At 45.5% G+C, this 27,677-nt stretch overlaps 1 protein-coding gene and 1 long non-coding RNA gene across 5 annotated transcripts in view; one reads left to right on the top strand and one right to left on the bottom strand.

Annotated features, from left to right (window-relative positions):
* GUCY1A1 (guanylate cyclase 1 soluble subunit alpha 1) overlaps positions 1–20,213 on the bottom strand; it is a 59,206-nt gene extending 38,993 nt beyond the window's left edge. For 3 of the 4 annotated variants that reach the window (XM_007113323.4, XM_028491547.2, XM_028491546.2), the window contains exon 1: positions 11,270–12,648. In XM_007113323.4, the coding sequence (XP_007113385.2) occupies positions 11,270–11,378 (109 nt within the window). In that variant the 5' untranslated portion in view covers positions 11,379–12,648. Of the gene's footprint in view, positions 1–11,269; positions 12,649–20,060 lie in introns of those variants that run through there. The other variant, XM_028491548.2, reaches the window with a different exon arrangement.
* On the top strand, positions 14,273–19,771 carry LOC114486546 (uncharacterized). Its single transcript, XR_003680415.2, has 3 exons — positions 14,273–15,048; positions 19,032–19,215; positions 19,320–19,771. It is a non-coding gene; the product is annotated as an uncharacterized lncRNA (long non-coding RNA).
* Positions 20,214–27,677: the final 7,464 nt, after the last annotated feature.

Below are 27,677 nucleotides of genomic sequence, written 5' to 3'. Positions count from 1 at the left end.
TATCACTACTTTGATAAGTTACCTGTTCTCAAAATTGATTCAGTGTTAACCCTCTTATCTACTTACCTTCTCAAAGTTGACTTACTTTGTAGAGAGGTTTAGGTGATGAGGAGGGAGAGGTGAGACACTTATTGGAATGTTAATTTTAAGATATTTGTGAAATCAAGGTACCTCATCCAGCGACTGACTGAAACAGGGTTTGTGACAAGAGTATAGTACATTCTGGGATTGACCGTCATATCTGTGGAGCATCTGATTTAACATTTTGAACAACGAGGAGGCATTAAGGTGGCTTCTCCTTGATGGGAAGGAAGGGTGACCTTACGAGCACAGAATTCACTCTATGGTGGAAGAAAGTCAAATCATCTGGGCTCTAACCTGTCATATTTGGAAGGAAGATTATGGAAGAAGACACAACAATGACTCCGGATTCTTCTAATCCAGCCCTTGGAACTTTCCCCAAGATCCTTGAGAAGAAAGACCACAAACTAACAGCGTCATAAAAACTTGAGATCTGTGAGCATTGCTGGAGACAGAACCTTCCCAGCCTCACCCAGACAAATCAATCAAGATGCGTACGCCTGGCCACACGGGCACCAACAAAGAGAAAACCAAGGAGGCCCGAAGAAACGCATGGCAATGGAGGCGCGGGTGCTGAGCCAACGGGAGGCTCAGACGAAGCTAAGCCAGCCCTGAGCCGGACACTGGGCGCTCGGGGGGTCGGCCTGTGGGTCAGGTCCAGCCTACTGCCCGGTTTCGTCCAGCCTTTGCGCTAAGAGTGGTCTTCCCATTATGTAATGGAGGCAAGCCGAAAGAACGTCTCATGATAAACGAGCACGAAATGAAAATTCAAATTGCAGTGTCCACAAATACAGCTTCACTGAACACAGCCACGTTGTGCCATAATAAGAAACATATAGTTGGTCTCTGCCCACCCTTGCCCTTTTCTGTTTCCTGGCACCCAGCTCCCCAAACCCTTGGAATCTCCGGAGTGATGGGGTTTTTTACGCAAACGAGGTAGCTGGAGGCTGGAGGCCCCTGGGTAGCCTAGGACGGGGCCTCCTTGCCAGGGAAGCCAACCTGAGATTAGAAGGTTGGAACTTTGCATCCCTCCCAGATCTCTCGGGGGCGGGCAGGGGGGTTGGAGGTTAATCACTGATGGGCAATGAGTTAATCAATCACGCCTACATAACGAAGCCTCCACAGACAACCCCAAGCGCAGGGGCGAGCTCTGGGCTGGGGAACACGTGGAGGCGTAGAAGGATGGTGCAGCCAGAGCTCGCGGAAGCTCCGGGTCCTTCCCCACGCCTGCCCTGTGCGTCTCTTCCATCTGGCCGCTCTTGAATTGTATCCGTTTATAATCAACGGGTAATATAGTAAGCAAGCTGTTTCCTGAATTCTGTGAGCTCCTCTAGCATAACGTGGGACCCGAGGGCTGGGCCGTGGGAAGCTTCCATTTACAGCTGGTTGTGGCATGAATTTGTGATTAGGCTCTGAAGCTGGGGCGGCCTTGTGGGGCTGAGCTCTTAATCTATGGGATACGGTCTCAGAACTGAATGAAACGGTAGGACACCCAGCTGGTGTCGGGAATTTCTTGGGGAGGAAACACACACAGTCGGTGTCGGAAGTGAAGTACTGATGAAAGAAGGAAAACAGGGCTTTTCAATGTTTACAAGCTCATCCATTTACCTGTGGCCTAAGGCTGCTGCTTTGGAACCACAGTGGCAGAGCTGAGAAATTGCGACAGAGACCCCAAGGCCAGCAAAGCCTAAAATATTTACTGTCTGGTTCTTTATAGATTCAGTTTGCTGACCTTATAAGACATCATCTACATGATCTCATCGAATCTTCACAACCATCTGATGGGGAGCGAGTGTGTATGTGTTACACAAGAAGAATCTAAAATGTAGCTTAAGGAGCTTGTCCTTGGTCGTTGCTAGTGAGTATGGCAGAAACAGGAGGTGACCCCGGCCCGTCTGGTTATAAAGCCAGTGCTCTGGGGTGACTCTGAAAAATGGGGACTTTAATATACCATGGTGATTATTACTCAGATTGTTCTGGCAGTACATACAGCCGGGGAAAACAAAGGTTAAATTTATCTGCTAAAATGGAAGGTCAGACTTTTGGGCCTGGGACCGAGGGGATGAAGACATCCCAGAAACGCAGGTGGGAGGGGCCCTCTCGGGACCCCCCGTGAACTCTAAGGAGACCCCGTTGTGCAAAATTCCACTTTGAGCCTCTTTGGTTTTAGGAATCAAAGTAGAATCAGAAGACAACTAGAGGGGCTTCCCTGGTGGCGCAGTGATTAAGAATCCGCCTGCCGATGCAGGGGATACGGGTTCGAGCCCTGGTCCGGGAAGATCCCACATGCCGCGGAGCAACTAAGCCCGTGCGCCACAACTACTGAGCCTGCGCTCTAGAGCCCACGAGCCACAACTACTGAGCCTGCAAGCCACAACCACTGAGCCCGTGAGCCACAACCACTGAGCCCGCGTGCCTAGAGCCCGTGCTCCGCAACAAGAGAAGCCACCGCAATGAGAAGCCCGCACACCTCAATGAAGACCCAACGCAGCCAAAAATAAATTTATATATTAAAAAAAAAGACAACTAAAAAGGCTGTGGTTTCTCTGACACACTTAAAGCATCTTTATTGTAAAGGAGAGGAATAAATTATGGGAAAGTATATTTTTCTGAGAAATTTTCCTTTAAAATCCTAGGGAAAAGGCTAATAAAGGTGGGGAAAAAAAGAGCTGGATTAGAGTAATGTTGACACAGAAGAGAGTTAGATTTTTTGAGTTAGATCTTCCCTCTTCGGTGATTCACCCAAGGCTCCCATCCTGGAGACCCCCGGGCGGGGCGAGAGAGGTTTCTCTGGCAGCTCTGGGGGAGTGGGGTACACAGGCCACTGACTGGTTAGAGGCTGCCGGGCAGTCACGGGCCTTCTAGAGTCTTCCGTTCAGCTCTTTCTGATTCTTGAGACAGAAAATGGTCTTCTGTCACTGACACTGAGACACGGTCCTTGAAGCTTATGCTGGAACCAGGCCAGCCGAAGAAATGCAGCAAATTCCAACAGAAATTCACTTCTTTCTGAGTTTCTACATTAGGATCAGTTCAGAAGAAATCATTACCAGAAATGACACCTGGCTTCTGAACACGGATTTGCAGGTGTGTGTCTGGACGCCCCAAGGGGCATGTTGAGAGAGCAAGTTCTTTCCCATTAAACCCCAAACCACAACTACATTGTTTCAAGGCCTTCTCGTCTCTGACCAACTGAAAACAGGGAGGGTCGGAAGAAACTTTCCTGTTCACAGCGAACACAAACAATGTGTCTCCTGGGTTTCAGTATCTTTTACACAAAAGTCAACATAAGGACACAGGCACTGACACGATCCAAGTTCAGCCCTCGAGGAGACCTTAGAGGCTGCTTACCGCAGTCCTCCCCACTCGCAGATGGCGGAACAGAACTCCAGACTCTCGTGACCTGGCCCAAACCCCAAAGCTCCTGAGGGACAGAGGCCGCTCAGCAGCTGAGGCCACGTGATCACTCCACACACTCTGGTCACCTCCTCGAAGTGAAAGGCAGAGAAGCCCCCTCCGTCCGTGGAGGCCCTGCAATGGCTGTGATGCTTCGAGAACACTTCCACGCTCCGTCCTCTGAGTTCAAGTCCCGCACCTGTTGATCTGAGAGTTACCACACATGCTCCATTTTAGTCCAGTCGGAGGGTCACCCTTCCTCTTCACCTCGCACCAGCATCAATACACGCTGCGAAACTGGCTTGGCTGTCTACAGTTTCTGAAACATTTCCCCAGGCTCTTTTTCACGATTTTCTCATCACCTTTTGCACTTTCTCAAGAAGCTATCTTTAGTCCTTTTTTAATTCTCTAAACATATTTTCTAAATAGCCTGACTTACTCATTACCCTGTCTTTGCCACTTAATTGAAAGTTAAGTATGCTTCCAGCCTTAATCTAACTAGCCAATGCAGATCACAATTTATCTAACTTTAGGCTCCTAGTAAGTGAATTTTATGCGGAAATTAAAAGACAGGACTACCGGCTTGGAGTCATCTGGTATAAACATGGATGGGATACAGATATATTAAGTCCTTACTATACGGTTCACTCAGTCTTTTCCCTTTATTTTCCCTGGATCCTTCTGTACATGCAGCACAAATACACATAGGTAAGCAACACACAACTGGAGAAGAAATCATTTTCAGAAAGTTTCCCTATGTATTTTCCTTTTCTACCTTATTATTTTGTATGAGCTGTCCTATTCGTTTTTACTATTTTTGTCCAATTATTTTCCTTTTCTTTTTTATCACTGTCATTATTTTATTATTTAATGTTTACCTTTTTTGGAAAGGAAGAATCTCACTACACATAGAAATGCATGAAGTTCACTAAGCTCATCTGAAAATGCCAAGAGATTGGACATGAAGTCATGAGCAAAAGGGCATGCCGCGGAGGAAGTACAGCGAGGTGAACGGGGCGGGGGGAACGCAGGAAGTTGTGGGAAAGGCAGGAAAGGGTGGCGCTAGAGATACTACAAAATTAAAGTTGGCATCAATGGCAAATGACTAGGTCTGAGGAGCGGGGTGACTCAGGTTCTGTCTGGAAGGATGTTGGGCCATTAATAGAAAGAGGCCCCAGAAGCCAGCTTGACAAAGGGATGGTCGGCTGCGTTTTGTACACGTGGATCTTGAATTCTTAGCGGGACATCTGGGTAGAGATGCACCTGAAAATTGAAGTCTTTAATTAAGGAGTGTAAAACAGATTAGAGATCTGACTCTGTGGTCCTCTAGACAGAGGAAGCCATTTAAATCAGGCCTTTAAGTCAAACTGTTCAGTGTCAAAGGGCCGCAAAAGCGAGAGAAGATGGCCAAATGGATGACGCTGGGGAATATTCATACTGAAGAACTGAAGAAGGATGGTATGACTCAGATGGAGAAGCAGAGATCAGAAAAGTACGCTGAGGATGAAAAAGAAGAGGACACATGTTCAGACAGAGGGGTTTGTTGGGAGACCGGAGAGGGTCAGGGGGTGTGGTGGTCAGCCAGGCCTGCCGTAACTCGGCACCACAGACTGGGTATCTGGGTGCCCGCGACAACCTTAACACGTCTTCTCAGGTTCTTCAGGCTGGAAGTCAATGGCAGGGTGTTAGCATGGGCGAGTTTTGGTGAAAGCTGGCTTTGTGGCTTGCAGTTGCCTACCTTGTCACATGGAGGGGGGCAAGAGAGAAGAGAGAGAGAGAGAGAGAGAGAGAGAGATGTGACAGTTCTCAGGTATCTCTTCTTAAAAGGGCACTTAATCCCATCATGAGGTCCTGTAACAGGGAAGAACAAATCTGACTCCGCGTTGGAGCTGCTTCTTTTACTTTAATCTTTGTGTTCTGTTGCTTTTTGCTACAAGTTAATCATTATAATCAAGTTGCCTATAAGCTTAAATTATCCATAATGGCCCATCTCTGGGAACCCGGACTCCCAGGTCATGAGCATTAAGCTAAAATAACTTTGTTCAGCTCACAGGAAACACCCTGACCAGGCCCACCTGTGAACGTCTGCAGGAAGGAAGAAATTCGTACATCCCCTCCGGAGTCTGGGCAGAACCGGAAATATCTGCAACAACTTATTACCTTTTTAATTTACTTTACCTCCTCACCTCCCTCTCCTTGTTCTATAAAAGAAACCAGCATCCAAACCTGGTTAAGGTGCTTCTTCGGGAGCCGAGTCCACCATCTTCTCGGTCTGCCGCCTTTCCGAATAAAGCCCCTATCGCCTGCGTCAACGCCGCGTCGTTCGATGTATTGTCCTGTCGTGTGGCAAGCGGGGCGAGCTTGGACTCGGCAGCACTCCCACCCTCACCTAAACCTAACACTAGCCAATCAACATCTCCTTATGTTCAGTAATATTAGTCATGAGACAAAACCCCATTCGAATGTCTAAAATTTAGAAGTCTGACAATGCCAAGACTTGATGCTGATGTGGAATAACGGGAAATTTTCGTAAACTGCTGGTGGGAAAGGAAAAAGGAGCAAACCACTTTGGAAAGCAGTTTGGTGGTTTCTTAAAAGGTTGAACACACCCTATCATACCACCCAGCTGTTCCATTTCTAGGTATTTACTCATGAGAAAGGTAAATACATATACAAACAAAGACTTGAACACACATTCATGAAGCAGGTTTACTTGTAACAATCAAAAACCGGAAACAGGGATTCCCTGGTGGCGCAGTGGTTGAGAGTCCGCCTGCCGATGCAGGGGACGCGGGTTCGTGCCCCGGTCCGGGAAGATCCCACGTGCCGCGGAGCGGCTGGGCCCGTGAGCCATGGCCGCTGGGCCTGCGCGTCCGGAGCCTGCGCTCCGCAACGGGAGAGGCCACGACAGTGAGAGGCCCGCGTACCTCAAAAAAAAAAAACAAAAACTGGAAACAATTGAAATGCCTTCGATCACGTGAATGAAGGAAAAAGATATTGTATAGCCATATGTGCAAAGGACTATTATCCAGCAGAAACATGCGACAAAGAAGATAAATCTCAAAATCATTATCTGAGTGATGGGACTGCACATACAAGAGGCCACACTGTAATAGGACTTCGTATAAAATCGAGACACTGCAAGCAAACCCGGACTTACGGACAGCAGATCAACAACTGCCTGGAGATAGAGGAGGGGTGCTGATTGGAAAAGGACACAAGAAATTGTTTAGGGGTGACGGAAATGACTTCTATCTTTATTGTGGTGATGGGTTAACGGGTGTATACACCTGTCAAATCTCATCCAACTGTATATTTTTTGTATTTGAGGTTTATTGTAAGTGTCATACCTTAGCCAGGTCATTAAAAAAACAAAAAACAAAAAAACAACTCAGTGGAGGACTAAAAGAACCTAAATGAACTAAATTCCAAAATAAATAAATAAGAAACCATGGAAGAGATGAGACCTGGGCTATTTTCATCCCAGAACAAGTGGTGGAAGGTGGCAGAATCTCCCACAGGCTGGGGTCAAGAGTGGCTGGTTAAATGTCTATCAGACTTTTAGCTGCTGGAGGAGAGATTAGATCACCAAGGACCCCGAAGCTAAGATGGGCTGGACCTCCACACTCGCAGCCTAATACATGTATGTGGTACATGACACACACAGCTGACAGATGACACGAGAAGAGGAAGAAAAAAGTGACCCACGGTCAAGAGAAAACAGTCAACAGAAAGAGACCAAGAAATGGCCCAGATGTTGTTACCAGACAGGAATTTTAAAACATCCGTGATAAATATATTAAAGAATCCAGTGGCCTAGGTGAATAGCAGGCATAAATAGGGAGTTTCCATTAAGAAACAGAACATAAAGAAAAAGAAACAATCGGAAACGCTAAAAATGAAAAATCACAGCAAGGGAAATAAAGAATTCCATTTAACATCAGAGGAAAGGATCAGTGAACATGAAGTCAGGTTAACAGAAATAACCCCAACAAAAACACAAAGAGAATAAAGAGTGATAAAATAGAAAAGCATCTGAAATCTGTAGAACACTATATAAAGGTCTAACATACATGTATCTAGAGTCCAGGGAAAAAAAGAGAGGAAATGGAAGCAGAAAAATATTTGAACAAATAATGTCTGGGAATATTCCATATTTGATGATAGCATCAAACACAGATCCAAGAAGTTCATTAAACCCCACACATGATAAATACAAAGAAAACTGCACCTAGGCATAATGTTATCAAACCTCTGAAATTCAAAGATAAAAAGAAAACTTTAAAAAAAATCCAGAGGTGAAAAAAAGAAACATAATAAAGAGGGAGTAATTATTTTTACTTACTTTTCACCAGAACAATACAGAATAGCAGATAATGCAAAAAAAATGTATGGGCTGAAAGAAGAAAAAAACCCTCTTTACCTTAAATTATAAATCCATCAAAATATTGTTCGAGTTAATATGAAAAAAAAGAAGTTTCCTAAACATTACAGTCATAGCTTTGGTGGAGAATTTAAAGATACTTTAATTTAACTGAACTTCTATCATGTGCATTAAATGTATTAATTTGTTTCTGGTTTTATGTGTTTTATTTGGAAGTTCACAGATCATCAAAACCTAACTCTAAAGCTCATAATGCTATAGAGTCTAATCTGAATATTTTAAAAACAAATGCTACTGATTATATGTAAAATCATATACAAACCAACAGAAAAACTTATATGTAAGCCATTAAGGTGGTAAAGCATAGTTTTTTTTTAATTAATTTATTTATTTTTATTTATTTATTTTCGCTGCGTTGGGTCTTCATTGCTGCACACGGGCTTTCTCTAGTTGCAGCAAGCGAGGGCTACGCTTCGTTGTGGTGCATGGGCTTCTCATTGCAGTGGCTTCTCTTGTTGCGGAGCACGGGCTCTAGGCTCATGGGCTTCAGTAGTTGTGGCACGTGGGCTCAGTCGTTGCGGCTCGTGGGCTCTAGAGCGCAGGCTCAGTAGTTGTGGCTTGCGGGCTCTAGAGTTCAGGCTCAGCATCTGTGGCGCACGGGCTTAGTTGCTCCGTGGCACGTGGGATCTTCCTGAACCAGGGCTTGAACCCGTGTCCCCTGCATTGGCAGGCGGATTCTTAACCACTGAGCCACCAGGGAAGTCCTAAAGCATAGTTTTTAGAGGATGGACCCTGCCTGGCTAAAAAGACTGGTTCCACCACTAATTCAACGTATGACATTTAGGCAAATTACTTTTCTCCTCTTGACTTTGTTTCCTCATCTTAAATTAAATGATAAGGGTAGAACATTCTCAAGGGTTTCAAGAAAGGTAATTGCGTTTTAACAATGCTCGGAATATAGTATATACTTAATGAATGTTGACTATTATGACCTGAAATTAGGTTTACATTATTCTAGCCCCTTGATGGTACTTTGTTTAAGGCTTGGTTAACAAAGCAGTACTTGTCAAAGGGCTCCAAGTTCTGCACACTCTGGGGTGCCCTGAGAGCCTCTCCTAGAAGGTGCAAGGTCAGAACTTCTTTCATAACAGCACTCGGATACCATGTGTCCTTTCCATTCTCATTCTCTCTCAAGTACACAGTGCAGCTTTCTGGAAGTTACATGACATCTGCAAGGTCATCATTATGCAGCTAATGAAATGCATGCCCCTGTAGACTTTTCTACCATAGTAGGTTTAAGGTACGAATGTGTATATTCAGGTATTAACTCCGTTTGTTCTCCGAACTTCTACTGTGCTCTTCCTACGTGCTCTTTCTACCTTTCATTCGTTACTCGCGCTGATCTCTGTAACCTCATTATTGTCCAAAAAATCATTATTTTGAAATTCCCAAGTTCTTCTTACATCTACATGTAAACACAAGAAGTAACTACACTTTGGGGTTTTGTTTTGCAATGATATTAAATTATATTAACTTTTCTAAATTTAAAATTTTTATTTTAACAGTTATTATTTTAGACTTCAATAATACTTATTCTAATGTAAAGAAAAATTTATTTATACTTTTCCTCTACTTAAAGACAGATTTTTTTTTGCTTAAAAAGAGGGAACTGGAAAACCTTCTCAACTCACAGCTGCACCATGTACATCTGCCATGGTAGCCTGACAGCTTCCCAGTACTGATGAGATCAGTGGTGATGTTAATTAATGTGATTATTTTGATACTGTAAAATATAAAATGTAAAGTTTGTCAACATTTGGAAGACCTGCAAAACAAGGGGAACCAGTATTTTCCAGAGACGATTATGTTCCAAATTCATGCAGGAATAAAGGCTCCATTCACAGAACAACGGATTTTAATGGTTTCAGATCCCATGTGACAAGTAACCTTTATGAAATGATCACTTCTCAAATTTTGAATTTTTTATACCAAAAGAATATCTACAGCTGTCTTAAAACATATTAAACCCCTCCTCCCTTTTCAACTATGCATCAGTGTAAGGCTGGGCTTTTTCATACTTCCACTAGAGCAACCTGAATGTGTTAAATATAGAAAACATATTCCTTTTCGCTTCAAACGATTGTATATTGACTGTGGGTTCCTTTACCAAACGCATAGGTACTGCTCACAGATGTTAAACTTTAAGTTTCAATCTCACTAACCGTGTGGACACACCACCGCTTTACCTTCACATCACACCACTCTCCATCCGGCAACGCACACTTCTCTCCGATGCCGGACAAGACCATAGCTTTCTCCTTTAGAAGCTGATATTCTGCTCTGGACTCCATCACAGATGCTTTCTTTAAGACCTTTCTTTATAATTATTCTACCTATGTAAAATCTTTAATCTTTCTGTCTACCTGAATTCCTGAATTTACCCATCCATCCAACCGTTCGTTTATTCATTTGTTCATACATCCTGCAAATTATTTATTAAGCACCTATTACTACATTCTAAGGGATGAGGTTTCAGGAATTAAAAACAAAAACAGACAAATACCAAGAAGCCAACATTAAACCCTAAAGGAGGGTCTCATGTAGAGGTTGGTGGGCGAACAGGATAAAAACACACAAATTCAGTGTAGTGTGAACTATCATGACATGTGGGGATGGGGACACAGAAAATCTGCATCAAACGCTGACACGGTACATTGGTATAAGTGCTGCCTCAGATGAATGACTCTTAAGCTGAGCCCTGCTGAATGAGTAAGAAATAACAAGGCATAACACACAAGAAAAGGTATTCCAAGGAGCAGAAAAGTATGTGCAAAAGAGAAAGACAAAACAAGAAAGCTTGGTGACAAACTGCAGCTGTGACAACATGGCCGTGACACAGTATTCTAGTAGGAGGGTGACTGCGACAGGGGAGCAGAAGTAGAGGTGAAGTGCGGCCGTCAGGTCACCCAGTCGGAGCTGAGAGCACTGCGCCGTTGCTACACCGCTTTACACGGCGTGTGACACGCAGCATGCAGCACCACTTCTCGGTACTCAAGCGGTGACCAACGCTTATTTGTCAGCGACAGCTAATGCGGACAACCACAGCCGAACACCATTTTACTGTGTGTAAAACAGACTGACGGCACACAGCTCCGAACATCCGCTGGGCACTGAAACAGAGCCAATATTAAGACAAGAATAACTAAACAGATTTTACTCCAGCTGCATTTAGACAGATGATCAAGGCTGGTGAGCAAACATGTTCTAACCATCCCCAGTTAAGACGCTTCCTCGTCAGCGACGAGAAGACTAAAAGGGAAGAAAACGTGTCAACAAACACCTCTTCCCAGGGCCTCCCCGGGCCTCCTCCTCGCTGCTTAAGCGCCCTGCTGCCCAAGGCACCCGACTCACCTGCCCTGCTTAAGCCCCACATGCGACGTCTACCACTTTCCTTTTTCTCTTGACTTTGAAAGTCCATATTCAAGAAACCATGGTCTTGATTGAAGGCAGAAGGCGACATAATAAAAGTGACTTCTTCTCTTGGACGGACAAGCTTGTGCTGCTTTTCTGGGTAAAACGGTTCCCCGTGGCCTCCAGAGATACAGTGCACAGGGCCGCATCAAGCAATCCAAATGAGCTGGCCACAGGGCACGGCGATGGGCGAGAAACCTCCGCGGGGTGTGGGGTGTGGCCTCACGATACCTGTGACGCACAAGCTTCTTGCTCCGGGCCAAGCCGGCGGGTGAGCTGCAGGTGACAACCCAGCCTAAGTCGGGATCAAGTCTTACAGCTTCAGAGGGGGCGGGGAAAGAAGAGGAGTAGAAGATAGCAACTTCACTTAGGACGGCCGGCGGTGCAGCAGGCTCTGTCGAGAAATGTCGCAGCTCCCTCACACACCGCCAGGAACACTTTTCGGCAGAAGATGGCACGACAAGGGCTTAAGAATCTGACTCTAAACCGTCCCCACAGGAAAGAGCCACAAATAGAGGCTGTGGCATATTGTTACTTGGAGTAGAGACGAACAAAGAAGAATGTTAGTCATTAGTCATTAGCGACTGCAAATATTTTAAGACACTGAGAAATGAAATTTTACCCCGAGTTCTCACTGGGAGGGTTGCCTGTTGCTAAGCACATTTGGAAGCGTACAGTGTTGAGCCAGCGTAAGAATCTCTCGCCTCAGATCGTGACCTATCAAGTCTCGACTATGTGACCGTGTTTATCCAAGTATCTTCCACGTTACATTTGTAGTCCTCTAAATTCTGAATTCACCCATACTGATTCAGTTTTACACTCAGCAATACGCAACTTAAAAGTTCATATTATACTAGTGAAACGTTGAAATTCTTTGCCCTGTGTTTAACTAAGCTAATCGTATGAGCCATGTATCATTTAACTACTTGCAACAGAGGATATCTGAAGCTGCAAAATGAATGAGAATAAGCAGCTAGCAATTTCAGTGCATTCATCTAAAATTAGACTAGTAACATAACCAAACTCCTCTAATAAAAATATGCATTATTAAAGTTCTAGGGTTTGTCAACCTCGTGGATGGAAACGCCTGATGCAATGTGAGGACTCAAACGCCTGAGTCTAGAGATGCACCTGAAACTCTGAAGGGTTGGAACTGACTGTGAAGGTCTAATGAAAAGTAATGCATATGCCACACATCCTTTCCCCAAAACTCTAAACAACAAAATGGTTCCGCATAACCTAACAAAGAAAGGTTCCGTGGACATCCTGGTCTAGTTGTAACCTAACCCCTTTTAACCTGAACTCTTTTTATCGGTATTTCCCAGCACTCACTGCTCTGAGATGCCCATTTCACATCACACATTCCGACCGAACGCTCGTGACCCCGGAGCACCTTTATTACGTGTCTGTGAACAGAATGGGAACTAAACTGAAACGGCCTCTCCTCCCAGTGGGGAGAACAGTCAATCCAGCAAGTGATTACAGCGGAGGATAAGACGGAGAAAGACAGGTACCGTATGACATCGCTTAGAGTGGAATCCAGAAAAGTGATAGAAATGAGCTTGTCTGCAAAACAGAAACAGACGCACAGACACAGAGAGCAAACTTAGGTTACCAAAGGGCAAAGCGGGGGAGGGATACATTAGGAGTTTGGGATTCACAGATACACACTACTGTGTATAAAACAGACAATCAACAAGGACCACTGTAGAGCACAGGGAACTCTACTCAGTATCTTTTAATAACCTGTAATGGAAAAGAATCTCAAAAAGAATATATATATAACTGATTCACTTTGCTGGACACCTGGAACTAACATGACACTGTAAATCAACTCTACTTCAATAAAAAAAATGAGAGCCACGGATAAATAACAGCATAGGGGATGAACAGGGAGGTGTGCAGGGAAACATAACAATGCCCTCGATTCACACCTGGAAGAGCAGGGAAAGTTTCTAGGAAGTAGAGCCTAGTTTGAGATGTAAAGGCTGAGTAGGTACGGGCCCTCAAAGACCCAGCAAGGGGCCAGGGAGTCCAGAAGAGCAGGTGGGGGTCGCAGTGTTTCCCACAAAGGGATGCTGCAGAGTATGGGGTGAGAAGCGGCATTGCTGGTTCTCCATGCACAGGTTCATCTCACTCACACTCACACACCCTCACACTCACACACACACTCACCCTCACACACCCCCTCACACCCCCCACACTCACACACACGCACTGACAACCTCACACACACACTCACACTCACCTCCGCACACACTCACCTTCACACACACGCCCTCATACACTCACAACGCTCACACACACACTCACGCCCCGCTCTTCCCACTCTTTAAATCCCACAGGTCCTGCAAAGTCCGGCATCCTCATCCTGTTGTAGAATCTCTGCTCAGCGCCAGACCTTCCCTGGAAAGCCTTCTTCAGCATTTCCCTTCGGTGGGACTCTGGCTTTTCAAGTTCTTGAGAAGTTTCTAAAACTGCAGCACAAATATTAAGCTCCCGGTAAAGCGCTGACATGTGTAATTCCACGGCTGTTTCTGGGTGGTTATCTCCACACAAGGCTTTAAGCCCCTTCAGGCAGGAATGTCATAAACTTTGCATCTTCCACAGTAACACGCATAGTCCATAATACACTTCGTCCCGAGAGGTACAAAAAGGTGACTAACCTCTGAAAAGTGTGTCATAAAACATAACGTAAGCGGAAGCTTTCAAAGACTACAAATTCAAAAAAACTTCTTTTAATTCTTGTTCCTATTGCCAGGCCCAGTGGTGCTAACAGCGTCTATTAGCTGTAGGAAGAGCACGCTGCTGGGGGGTGAAGAAATTCCAGTGACGGTGACTGACTGGACCAGCGTAACTACCGGATTCTGGTTTGGTTTCACCTCGGTTCCTCGAGAAAATATCATTATAGTGGCAAAAGCAAGATAAAAATCAAGTAACAAATCTAAGGCCCAAGCCACAGTATGATGTTCAATATTCTAAATGAGTTTAAATCCATTAATTTGGAAAAATTTCATCACGAAGTACTGAAAGCACGTGTGGATGTGACAAGGGAACAGTGACAATCATCTTTTAAAATGTTACGTGAAGGGAGGGTTGACAGGGAGCAAAGAAGCCAGCCAGGGTCTCAATTTTCAAAACAAAGAAGGTAGATTCCAACTTTAGCCTCGAGAGCTTGACACTGATTGCAGGCACGACTCCCACGAGCTTCTTAACATTATCCTCTGTAAGCGCCCGAAATGGGAAGTGTTGTTACCTACCAGCTAGGGAGAGGTCAAAGGAACTAATCATTACAAAGGAACCCAGGGCTATTTCTTTTTGTTTTTACAGGGTTACTCCACAGCTATTCTGCAGAAGGTGGAAACGCAGTCCGGCGAGGAACCTGACTGAGTCTGTCACAGAACGCATGCACCCCGCCCACGTGAAGGAACGTAAACGCTAAGGAAGGAGAGTCACTTGACTATAACGCTGCCCGAATGGCCTTATAAAGACCACTAATTCATGGGCTCCTGCAAAGCAAGGGAAGGCGTCTAGGACCAAAGGTCCTGCCTGTTCTCCACTCTGCACAGTTATTGGGTGAAGATACTAACTGCATCCTGATCACATCTGCTCATGCCTCTAAATGGGGAAGAACAGCTAATCTGTATCATGGAATCAGCGTCCAAAAATATCCTGACCTTCTGGAACAACAGGCTAACGAAAGGTTAAATTTAATTGCAGTAAGTATTGTTTTAAAGTCCCAAATCTAGTAGCCAAATGCACAAATTGAGGAAAAGAAGTACACCTGCAGAGAAGTATGCAAAAAGATGCCAAATTAAACAGTGCAGTATGGATGCCAAAAATATAGAAGGGGAGAGGACAGATTTGACTTCAGGATGATTTACCATGTGGTACCCAGAGGAGATAGCCAGACAAGTCCAAAGATGTTAGTCCGCTCCTGTTTGCTCAGCTCTCAGGACCACACTTTCAGAAAAACAGGAATTCATCCAAAGGAGAAATTCCTTGATGATAATAGGGTTATCGACCTGTGCCAATTAAGGGCAAGTTGAAGGAAATGAATATTACCATAGAGATCATAGACATATTATATCTCTGTTCTGTAGAAAAGCTTTCTGTATAAGTACTCTAAGAGGTAAAAATTGGGATATGAATATTATAGAGGCCAATAGTACAGTTCACTATAAGGAAAGAGTTCTTACGCTCAGAGCAGGTCAAATAAAGAAATGCCTCCCGCGTTCAAGATGAATCTTGATCCATAGCTCGCCTAAATTGATCTTAATATTCTCTTTGAATTTGGAACTAAGATCATCTGCTTAAAGCGGAAAAATAAAGAGAGTTTGGACTGGAAAAGCTGGAGAACTCTGGAACACGTCTTATGGGGAATTTGATAGGAATTATCCAGGAAAGAACGGAATAACTTCCAAGCAACGTTAACCATCCCTGCAGCTGAAGGTGGAGAGAATCAGGTGCTGGTAGGGCTAGTGGCAAGAGATTAAGGGATGGAGCAGAGCTGACATGGCTGTCCAACGTCAGTGCGCCGGGAAAAGAGGGAAACCGGAGAAAATCGGGACTGGCCAAGGAGCAGTCACGGGACAGGAGGGTGTGCGCCGTGCTGAGTGAGGGGCTTACTGGAAGGACAGGAGGTGGGGTCAGAAAGAGAATATGGAGGGCTCAGCTTTTTCAGCTGGGCAGCCCTGAGTGATGGGAAGGCCCGGAGGGTGGGGGGTGAACACCAGTGGGTTCCCAAAGAGAAGCAGCGCGGGCTGCGGTCCTGTGGATCCAGCGCGTAGATGCTGGATGAAGTTCTGAGCAATGACAGCTGATCAAGGTGTAGGAGCAAATCCTCTGTTAGTGTAGCTTCCCAAGGGAAGTGGAATATTCAGGGAGTCAACAAGCCCTGCTCACAGGGAGAGGGTAACACCCGTGCAGGGTGTAAACTTAGAAAGACCAAGGGTAGCTGGGCGATGGTGAAAGAATTAACAGTTAGAAGCAGCTCTGAACAGCCTGCAGGCCCCGTGGGAGAAAAGCACAGGCATGTGTGTAGGACCAAGACCACAAGAGGCCACGTAGGCTCCCTGCAAACAGATACTAATCCTGAGATGGTACTGTCGAACAGAATACCTACAGCACCAAGGCATCAAAAAACTTAAATCAGTAATTAGGAAGACACCCACTGTGTGCCAGGTACTGCGAATCCAAGGATGAATATCCTGAGGGAGACCTGCGTTTGGTAGCAATACAGACATCTGAACAGGTGTTTCTTTTTCAACTGCAGTATGTTGATTTACAATGTTGTGTTAGCTTCAGGTGTACAGCAAAGTGATTCAGATATATATATATATATATACATACACACACACACCCACACACACACACACACACATATATATATATATACCTTTTCAGATTCTTTTCCCTTATAGGTTATTACAAGATGTTCCCTGTGCTATTAAGTAGGTCCTTGACGAAGATCTGCTTTATATACAGCAGTGTGTATCTGTTAATCCCAAACTCCTAATTTATCCCTCCCCGCCCCTTTTCCCCTTGGTAACCATAAGTTTGTTTTCTATGTCCGTGAGTTTGTTTCTGTTTTGTAAATAAGTTCATTTGTATCTTTTTTTTTTTCCAATTCCACATGCAAGTGATACCGTATGATATTTGTCTTTCTCTGGCTTCCCTGTCTGAAGAGGTATTTTTATTTTTAATTAATTAATTTTTTTGGCCGCACTGCACCGGCATTAGCATCTTGGTTCCCTGACCAGGGATCAGACCCAGGCCCCCTGCATTGGGAGCGTGGAGTCTTAACCACTGGACGACCAGGGAAGTCCCTAAAAAGGTATTTTTAATGTAAGGTAGCAGAGTGAAAGGGGACACATAGTTATGTCAGACCTGGAAAAAATTCAGGATTAAGAAGCTTTCCTGGGGGTGCCCAGACCCCTTTCCTGGGGTGTTCACGCCCAAAGCCAGGGTCTTCTGTTGGCTTCTTGCTAATTCCTACTGTGGTGAGAAGGAAGAAGTGGTACCCGAGTGAATTAACTTGAGTTGCCTTTGATTTTCTGAAAGGGAGAGTTTATTTTAGTAAAAAGATTATTAACAGCCAGAAAGGATTCCAGGCAAGCAACTACACGCAGTTGATAATCACATTTTTGTGGCTGGGCCTGGGGGAGGGGGATCCTGGCCCAAAGCCCCTGGGGGTTCATAAGGTAGTCACTCTCCTACTGCTGCTGGGCGGGGCCTGGCCTAAAGCTCCCCACTCCTGGCAAATAATCCTGTTCATACCCTGTAAGCCTGAAGGCTGCAGGAAGAACAAGCCTGTGGGCCTGCACTCAGGGGAGAGGGAAATAGACGAACTAGGTCAGACACTTCCGAACTGCCTGACAGAAACAAAAGAGGCAAATGGGAGTCAGGACAGTTGAAAAATCACTCCAAGGCCAAATGAGCCAACTAATCTATGGGCGGCTAAACTGGTTCATCTAAAGACCTAAAACTTGCCAAAAGATTTTCTCGTATCGAGATGGAGAGCCCCAACCAAAACTGCTGCACAGGCACCTAACGAATATTTACTGAAAACATCTAGATGGCCTAGAGACTGAAAATCAGTGAAATTATTGATATTTTAGAAAGAAAAGCAACTGTTTCTACAAATATGCAGAAAACTAATAAACTGTAATGTTTAAGAGGAGTTGCTTGGGTAAATGTTTATAATTAAGTGGTATAAAAATCAATGATACAAAAGTTATATATCCTAGCAAATAAAAGGAAAGCTAGCTAAGCAACGTCCGGGAAAATCTAACATTCATGATGGAAATGACAAATTTGAGTTACCACTTACTTCTTTAGACTTTAGTCCAATATTAATTTTAAAAGTTTTTAAAAATAATGCTTTAACACAAGATCATTTTATAAACCATAGTTATATGAGATTTGAGGACCAAACCTTGTGAAGCTACGTCTCCTTCTACACTCTCAAGAACGACAAAAAAAGTATCTTGGACATGTTATTTTACACCCGGGTACCTAGTAGCGGGGACTTAAAGGGGCTTTTTATATTCATACACTATGAAACACCACACCAAGCATAAGTACTTTCTCTTTGTGTTGGGTCTCAAAGAGAGAAAAATAAAATTCTTATTTTCTCTGTCATACATTAGAAAAACAGATCCTACAGCACAAGAAAAAACAGAATACCCATCTATTCATTACAAATTTCTATTAAATAAACTTCAGCTACTTAAGTTTCCTCGCTGATACATTCAAAAACATACAAGTGGGTCTGTTTTATATAAGATGTTTAATTACTGTACCAATAATTATTCTAGAATTTTTCCTACTACTTTATGTCTACAGGCTTTATGTAAAGAGCCTACTGTTTTGACATGAAAAGTACAGCTTATTTAACTTCGTGCTTCTTATTTTGCTGTTGGGTCATAGATCCCTTTAGATATCTGAGGACTCTGGATTAGCTCCCGAAAAATGCAGAGACTCAAACGTTTAAATACAATTTCAGGATCCCCGGAAGCAATCCACAGACCGGGCTGTGTAATAACTGAACAGAGGGCACGGACTACACGGGCAAACTCCACCAAAAGCATAACACTGTTAACATGGCTTTCTGACAAATAAAATTTGCTTCGAAATTTTAGACATCATATTTCTGTTAATTGCTGTTATTATTGATTTTTTGTCACTCTTCATAATACAGTACCTGAAATGACAACTCCCAAAGAAAACAAAAAAACATAGCCGTTTTAGGAAAAGCAACAGATTAGTTCCACACTAGGAACCAAGGTATAAAAATCTACATCCATCACTGGAGGCTCTAACGATTATCCACGTGTCATCAGAGGGTCAGCGATGTTCCTCCCAAGAGCAGTTCTAGTTAGGAGGTGAGCATTTGATGAAATCACTATCACAGGACTGACCCTGGTATGTTATAAATCAAGCTCTAATTTAAAACTGTATATATGACCTGTTCTACTTAAAATTCCAGGGGGTTTCAGTGTGTTGGGAACCAAGACGCCCCAGTCACAATTAAGCGACACGTTCAACCTTCTGGCTTACTTCAGAAGATACACACTGTCCACCAAGTGCAAAATGAAGGCGCAACCCTGGGAAACGAGGGAGCAAAGGAAAGACGCACGGAATGCATAACCTGAAATCACATGACCACTCGCAGCGGAGCGCCCACACAAGTGCCGCTGCGAGGCTGCTCGGCCCACCCTGGACAGGCTGCGGGCACCGGCCCGACGCCCACCGCTCCCCAGGGCGCCGCAATCACAGTGGGCATCGGATCCCCAAGCAGTAATTAACACGCGCGCACACAGACACGCGCGCGCACAAACACACGCACGGACACACGCGCGCACACGCACGCGCACGCAGAACGCACACTCCCCGGCGGAGCCCGGCAGCCCCCCTGGAAGTTCGAGGCGGCCCCGCTGAGCGATCCCGGGGTCGCAGCCGCCCGGCCCCAGGAGCGCGAACCGCTCACCGCGCAGCGCGGCCGGACGAGGCTGCGGTGACGCCGGCGCGGCCTCACTCCCCGCGGGCCCTCCGCCCTCGGCCGCCGCGGGCCCCCGGGGCGCGGAGCTGCCCCCGGCGTGGGAACCGAGCCCAGCCCCGGGAGCGCAGGAGGGCTTCCTGGGGGGCACGCGAGGGCCCGGACGGGGAGCCGCGGAGAGGGCCGCCCCCCTGGAGCCCAGGCCGGCGAGGGCGCGCGGCGACCACTTACTCGGGGGCGTCCCGACCTCGGGCTGCGTTTCCGGACTCCGGCAGCTCCGGGGCGCGCCTCGCAGATCCGCGCCGCCCGCGCAGGAGGAGAGTGGGCGGCGGAGGGGGGCCCGGCGGCGGCGCCTGCGGGTCCCTGCAACGGTGTCCCCACCGCCGGCGGCCGCCGCGCTTCTTCCCGGCTGCCGCTCAACAGGCGGGGCGGGCGCGGCGCGCAGCAAAGCCGGTTCCCGCGCGGCGCCCACGCTCAGGCAGCCCCGGCCCCGGGCTCCCGCTCTCTCCCTCCCTCTCTCCTCCCTCTCTCCTCCCCCCCCGCTCTCAGCCCAAGGATCCCTCGCAGCGCCTCTCCCTGCGGTCTCTTCGGAACCCCTCCCCTTCCCTGCACCAAAAGACTGAGAAAGAAAGCCGCGGCTGAAACGCACCACGGGGAGGTTACGCCGGGCCCCTGGCCGCTCGCGGCGCGCCCTCCCCGCAAGTGTCGGTCGCCTGGGGGGCAGGGGCTCCCGCGGCGGCTCCCCGCTTTCTGCGTGGACTCTAGCAGCCACAGTTTAGGGAAACTGCACCGAAATCTGCTCCTGGAACGCCAGCTCGGGGCTGAGTGTCACCCACGGCGACCATACTGGGGCAGGGGCACTGAGTCCTCCAGCCGCCCAGTCGCCTTCCCAGCAGTTCTGTGTGGAGACGGAGACCAGGGGACAGGGTCAAAGGAAGAGAAAGGAGAAAGAGGGAGGGAACGCAAGGAAGATTTGGCCGACTTAAAAAACAATGTTTTCCACTATGCACTGGGCCGGAAAAACCTCAGTTCTCAGTAGTTAGAAAGTCCAGCATTTCTGCTGGGAAATTGATGTCTCTGCATGGGTGGTTTTCGTGCCCAGGTTCTCAGGTTAAAGCCAATCTGCTCCTTTGCAAATGCGGTTCTGTGGCTGCAGAGCATTTACATCTTTCCAGTAAGGTCCTGATTCTGCTTGGTTCGGTACATTTAGTTCTGTTTGCTGGGTGTGCGGGTGTGTGTGTGTGTGTGTGTGTGTGTGTGTGTGCGGGTGTGTGTGTGCGGGTGTGTGTGTGTGTGTGTGTGTGTGTGTATTCCAGAACAGAAAAATAAGTTCTTATATAAATGTTTTGAGTCACCTTTCCGACCTCAAAAAAGCTCATTATGCTGTTTCATTTTGAATTCATAATTAATCATGATTATTATACGATCTTTCTTCAAACCCAGGAACTCTGAGATACATTATTCGTTCGTGGTTATCTCCAATTCGTATATTTCTCCCCAAACTTACCCACATAATCTCTCCATTTTAGACTCATCTTGCAGCCTTGACAACTATGCTGTCCTCAAGGCAAACATGTCTGAATAAACATACATTTAAATAAGAAAAAATACATTTAAATAAGAAAAAAGGGCATTTAACTAAGTGTGCGTTTTTTGGCTCTGCCATCTCTGAAACCATCTGTTTCTCTACACCCGATGCATGATAATCTCTTAGGTCAAAAGGGCTTTTGTCTTCAGAGAATTTAAGTCCTAGGAGGAAACAAATAAGTAAGAAGTACCCAGTATCGCATAGTTGAAAGAGGATTTCACAGTATTTTAAGAAGGATAAAGCTAATGATTTGAAAGCTCAGAGGAAGCACAGATACAGTCTGACTGGAGACTATTTCATATCAGGATGGCAGTAGACTCAGGCCTTAAAGCACAGATCATATCTGGGAAAAGATAACATAGAGGAAGTTTTTGTCTTCTGTGTTTTTCAGGCAGAGACAAACTTGTGAGCAAAGGCTTGGAGGTGGGAAGGCAGGACCCTGATGTTCAAAAAGGGAGTGGCGATCACAAGGTCAGAAAGGCCATCATTATCAAGTCTGCAAATAACAAACGCTGGAAAGGGTGTGGAGAGAAGGGGACCCTCCTCCATTGTTGGTGGGACTATAAACTGGTGCAGCCACTGTGGAGAACAGTATGGAGGTTCCTTAAAAAACTAAAAATATTGATAGAACTACCATATGATCCAGCCATTCCACTCCTGAGCATATATCTGGAGTGAACTATAATTCGAAAAGATACGTGCTCCCCTATGTTCACTGCAGCACTATTTATAATAGCCAAGACATGGAAGCGACTTAAATGTCCATCAACAGATAAATGGATAATGAAGATGTGGTGCATGTACACAATGGAATACTACTCGGCCATCAAAAAGAATTAAATAATGGCATTTGCAGCAACAGTGGATGGACCTAGAGATTATCATACTAAGAGTAAGTCAGAAAAAAAAGACAGATACCATGTGATATCACTTATATATGGAATCTAAAATATGACACAAATGAACTTAGCTATGAAAGAGAAACAGACTCACAGACATAGAGAATAGACTTGTGGCTGCTGCGGGGGAGGAGGTTGGGGGGGGATGAACTGGGATTTTGGGGTCAGCAGATGCAAACTATTATATACAGGATGGATAAACAACAAGGTCCTACTGTACGGCACAGGGAACTATATTCAGTATCCTGTGATAAACCATCATGGAAAAGAATATCAAAAAGAATGTATAGGTATATATATAACTGAATCACTTTTCTATATAGCAGAAATTAACACAACATTGTAAACCATATTCAGTATCCTGTGATAAACCATCATGGAAAAGAATATCAAAAAGAATGTATAGGTATATATATAACTGAATCACTTTTCTATATAGCAGAAATTAACACAACATTGTAAACCAACTATACTTCAATAAAATAAATTTAAAAGGGAGTCATTTGCAAAGTACACCAAAAAATGTATAAGCAGATGAGGTAGAAAGGTAAGTTGAGTCCAGACGGCCTCATTTGCCTGCCTTCTAGTTGTCATGCGTTGCAGCCTAATATAAAACCTGTTTTTTTGTTTTCTGTTTTTCTCTACTGTCATTACTCGTGTCAACATACCCTTCGTCCTGGATCATGACTTGCTTGACCCATTCATTCTTGCCTCTACCAGCCCCAAATTCTAAGGCACACAGACTCCTTGGTAAGGACTACATTTAACCTCAGTACTTTCTACCAGGACCTACCCAGTTTCACCAAGGGTGGCTCTCAGGTAGAGAGTGTCCTGTGCAGGCAATTCCTCAGAGACATAGTGGGTTCAGTTCCGGGCCACCAAAATAAAGCACATATCACAATAAAGCGAGTCACACAAATTTTTTGTTCCCAGTGCATATAAAAGTTACATTTACACTACACTGTAGTCTATGAAGTATGCAATAGCATTATGTCTAAAAAACAATGTATCTGCCTTGACTAAAAAAATACTTTGTTGCTAAAAAATCCTAACCATCGATGAGCCTTCAGCGAGTCTTCGTAGTAAGTCAAAGATCGCTGATCACAGGTCACCATAACAAAATACAATAATAATGAAAACGTTTGAAATACTGCGAGAATTACCAACGTGTGACACAGAGGCATGAAGTGAGCAAATGCTGTGGGAAAAATGGCATAGATAGACTTGCTCGATGCAGGGTTGTCACAAACCTTCAATTTGTAAAACAACGCAATACAGGGAAGTACTAAAAAGAGGTCTGCCTGTGGACCTCCCCCGTTCTCTCTAGGGTGTGTGGGAAAAGCAACCAGCCTGGGGTACAGGAACCACCAAAGTGTGATTGTGAGGGACATTCTCTAATCTGGATGACTGATATGCCCTGAAAAATCACTGAGAGTTCCTTGATGTTGGGAAGCAATCTTTCCAGCCTGAGTGCTTAGCAATGAACATGGATCACAGTAGAGATTCGGTAAAATCGTCGGATGGATAAGTAAATGGACGCCTGAATAGCTCCTCATCTTTGAGGTCTGTTCTGTCTTACGGATGTGTAGGTTAAAACCTACTTGCCTCCACTTTATTGCGAATAGGACAGTTGTCATGACAACTTCATCACAATGTTAACAAGGACAGGTATTCAGTTTAAAGCGACTTTCCGTAACTTTTGTCTCTCAGGCAGAAAAGCTCAAGTTTCTCTTCTCAAGATGCTCTGTTTTTCCCGCATGCATAATTGGCAACAGCACACGGCATTCAACTGTGTATTCTCTTCACGTTTGCAGATGACGATGGCAGTCAGAGGTGCGATCTAACTCCTTGCTGCTCAGAGTGTGGCCTGTGTATCTGCAGCAACACCATGACCCGTGATCTTGTCGGAAATACAGGCCTCAGGCCTCGCCCCAAACCTACCGAATCAGAACTGTATTTAACAAACTCCTGGTTAACTCGTATGCATATTACAGTTTTGGAACCACTGCTCTGCAGTCGGCTCCTTAAGTATGCTCCGCCTGGAAATGGGTTTTATGAATCTGTTTAAACCCGGGGATTTTTAGAGCAAGGCTCTTTCTTTTTTTCTGGGGTGTTATTACCGTATCAGTTCAAATCAACTAATGGGACTAATGGATTCATCCTTTTGGCTTCTCGGTCAAGTTCATAAACAAAAACCACCAAGGGAATGTAGAAAAGGGAGAGGCTGGGAGGGGAGAAGTGAGAGGGAATTGTACGCTAGTGAACACGTACTTTTAAAAATATGTCAGAGGTAGAGCTTCTCTTTACTTTTTCGCAAACAAACCCTTGCCCGTACCGTTTATCACATCAGGGTAACTTGTCAAACTTCATTATCTCTGCTTTTCTCTTTCTTATTCTTTTTTCCTCCTTAAGGTCATTTACTTTCAATTCGTTTGAAACGCACCTAGTTAGATGTCTTTTGCCCCGGTCACCTGTGATCAATCACTGGGACCACGTTAGCATCCCACGTCTCTTTTGGAATGTGAGCTTTTGATTAAGGAAAGCAGAACGCAGGAGGTCGGAGTGCCTACATTTCTGGTCCCGATCTACACGTTCACGAAGCAACGTGGGCTTTGCGAGATTCCAGCGGGGACGGAACTAGAGTGCATTATATTTCCTCAAAACAGATGGTGTTTGTCAGCGTTCGGTAGGGTGGGTGGCGGGATAATGCCCTCAGGCCCTCCACCCCGGCCCCAGGATGCCGCGTCCCGAGCCCTGAAACCTGTGAATAGCGCTGTTTCGCGGCACATGGCGAGGGCCAGTTACGCCTGCGCACAGACGTAGGATTGTAACCGATGGACCCTGAGGTGGGAGGCTTCCCCCAGATTAGCCGTGTGGGCCCAGCCACGGGTCCTTGTGAATGAAAGATGGAGGCAAGGAAGTCCGGGGCCGAGGCGGGGGGAGTCACACGGATGCGGTGTAAGGAAGACTCGCCCAGCGGCTGCTGGCCTGAAGGTGGAGAGGGCTGAGTAGCCGGGGACGTGCGCAGCCTCTGGACAAGGGTGAGGCTGGAAAGCCCTTCTCCCTGAGCCTCCAGAGGAGAGGCAGCCACGTGAGCGCTTCGCTTCTGGTCCAGCGAGACCCGTTTCAGACCTCTGACTCCCAGAAATGGGAAGCAATACACGTGCGTTGTTTTAAGTAACTCGATTTGGGCAATCTGTTACAGCAGCGATAGGAAATTCATACCGATCTTGGTCCTGGGAAGTGGGGTGTTGCTCTACAAAATACCTTAACACGTGAAAGGAGCTTTGGAGGGGGCGGGCTGGAAGAATCTTGGGGAGCGTGATTTTGTAGGAAGCCCGGGTCGCTCTGGGTGTACTGTTGGTAAACATACGGCTGTTGACTCTGCGCTCAATGAGTCAGAAGCACGGCAGAGAAAACCTCCATCTTAGAGAATCCCTAACAGGTCGCAACTGGTCAGCTGGCAGAAGCAGGGGTGGGGAAGGCGCTGCCAGTGAAGGCACAGCTGGAAATGCACCCGTGAAAGGAGGCCCTTATACAGCGGCAGAGACTCAGAAGCATTGTACTCCGCAGGTATGCGGGGGCAGGGACTATTTAGATGTCTACCAGAGGCGAGTTCTAAGCAGTGTGTTGCAGGCACAGGCTGGTTTCCTCTTGCTGCTCCTTGTGAAAGGTGAAAGGAGAGAGAGAGCTTGAAGGGAGAGAGAGGAAGCCAAAAGGAACCAGGACTTGGTGATCTGGGAACTCCTCAGCTTATCTGGATGCTTAAGCATGGCGTGCCACCCTCTTCTGGGTAAACAACGTCCTTGTGCTTTGGCGATCCCGAGAGGCTTTGTTAATTCTCATATTTGAAAAATCTGTTAAATATATTGACTCAACAGATCCCCATATTTTAATTTGATGTCCTAGAGTAATAATTATAGTGACTCTTTTGGCCCTGATAGCATCACATAACCCTGGTATTCATAAATTGTTTGTGCTTCGAAAGGAGGCCAAGGGGCTTCCCTGGTGATACAGTGGTTAAGAATCCGCCTGCCGATGCAGGGGACACGGGTTCGAGCACTGGTCCGGGAAGATCCCACATGCCACGGAGCGACTAAGCCCGTGCGCCACAACTACTGAGCCCGTGTCCACAACTACTGAGCCCGTGAGCCACAACTACCGAAGCCCACGTGCCACAACTGCTGAGCCTGCGCGCCTATAGCCCTTGCTCCGCAACAAGAGAAGCCACCGCAATGAGAAGCCCGCCCGCGCACCACGACAAAGACCCAACGCAGCCAAAAATAAATAAACAAAAATTTTAAAAAAAGGAGGCCAAAATGGTATCCTATAGATCTCAATGTATTTTATGCTGCTTTAAAAGTGGTCCCCCCATAGGACTAACTTACAACTGCACTGACTAGAGGAAATGGAAAGGAAAGCATAAGGTAGAAACAGTGACATGAAAAGTTCCAAAGATGAATGGATTAATGGATACTGCAAAATAAAGATCTGACAAACTAGTTCAAAGGTATTTATTGAGTGTAACTATGTTTACTCTCTCCAGTAAAGGATATTTCACACGAGTGAAACTGACAAGTTTAAAAAAAACAGTTCAGCCACACAAAGATATGTTTTCTGTAAAGAGAGAAGAAACAAAAAAAAGTCCACAGCTAAGGTTAAGCTCTCATTCTTAGTTAAAAAATACACGTAGTTTTCAATGTTGCTTTTTCTTCCCCTGCGTCCTGCTCCTGAAAGACTTCTAGGCTTTCCAAAATTGATCATATGAAGACAGATTCTGTTTTCTGAGTCCTTGACTTTACTCTTTCTTAAATAGAAAAACTAAACTAGCTGCCAACAAAGAACTTATCTGAGTTATTTATAATAACTCCAAATTGGAAGCAACTCAAATACCCAGGAACAAATGAGTGGCTGAGCAAATTATGGTACATCCATACAATGAAATAGAGCTCAGCAGAGGAAAAGAAGAAACTACTAACCCACACAGCAACACAGATGAATCTCAGAAACATTGTGCTGAGGGAAAAAAAACCAGGCACAAAAGAGTACCTATGGCATGTTTCCATTTACATGAAATTCTAGAAAGGGTAAGCCCAATCTGGTGGTGACAGAGGGCAGACCCCTGGATGCCTGGACCCGGGGTGGGGAATTGCTGGTAAAGGGACAGAAGGGACTTTCTTGGTGCTGGGAATGTTCCACATCATGACCGTGGTAGGGGCGATGAGGGTGTATGCATTTATCGAAACTCATCGGATATTACACTTAAAATGGGTATGTTTTATCGTATGTATGTGTATCTCAGTAAAGTTGGCTTTAAAACGAGAGCCGAAAACAACATCAACAGCAAGCAAAGTTATTAAG

Source organism: Physeter macrocephalus, chromosome 7 (genome assembly GCF_002837175.3).
Source record: "Physeter macrocephalus isolate SW-GA chromosome 7, ASM283717v5, whole genome shotgun sequence".
NCBI classification, from domain to species: domain Eukaryota; kingdom Metazoa; phylum Chordata; class Mammalia; order Artiodactyla; family Physeteridae; genus Physeter; species Physeter macrocephalus.
Note: the sequence above shows the minus strand (reverse complement) of the source record. Positions and strands in the feature narration are given on the sequence as shown.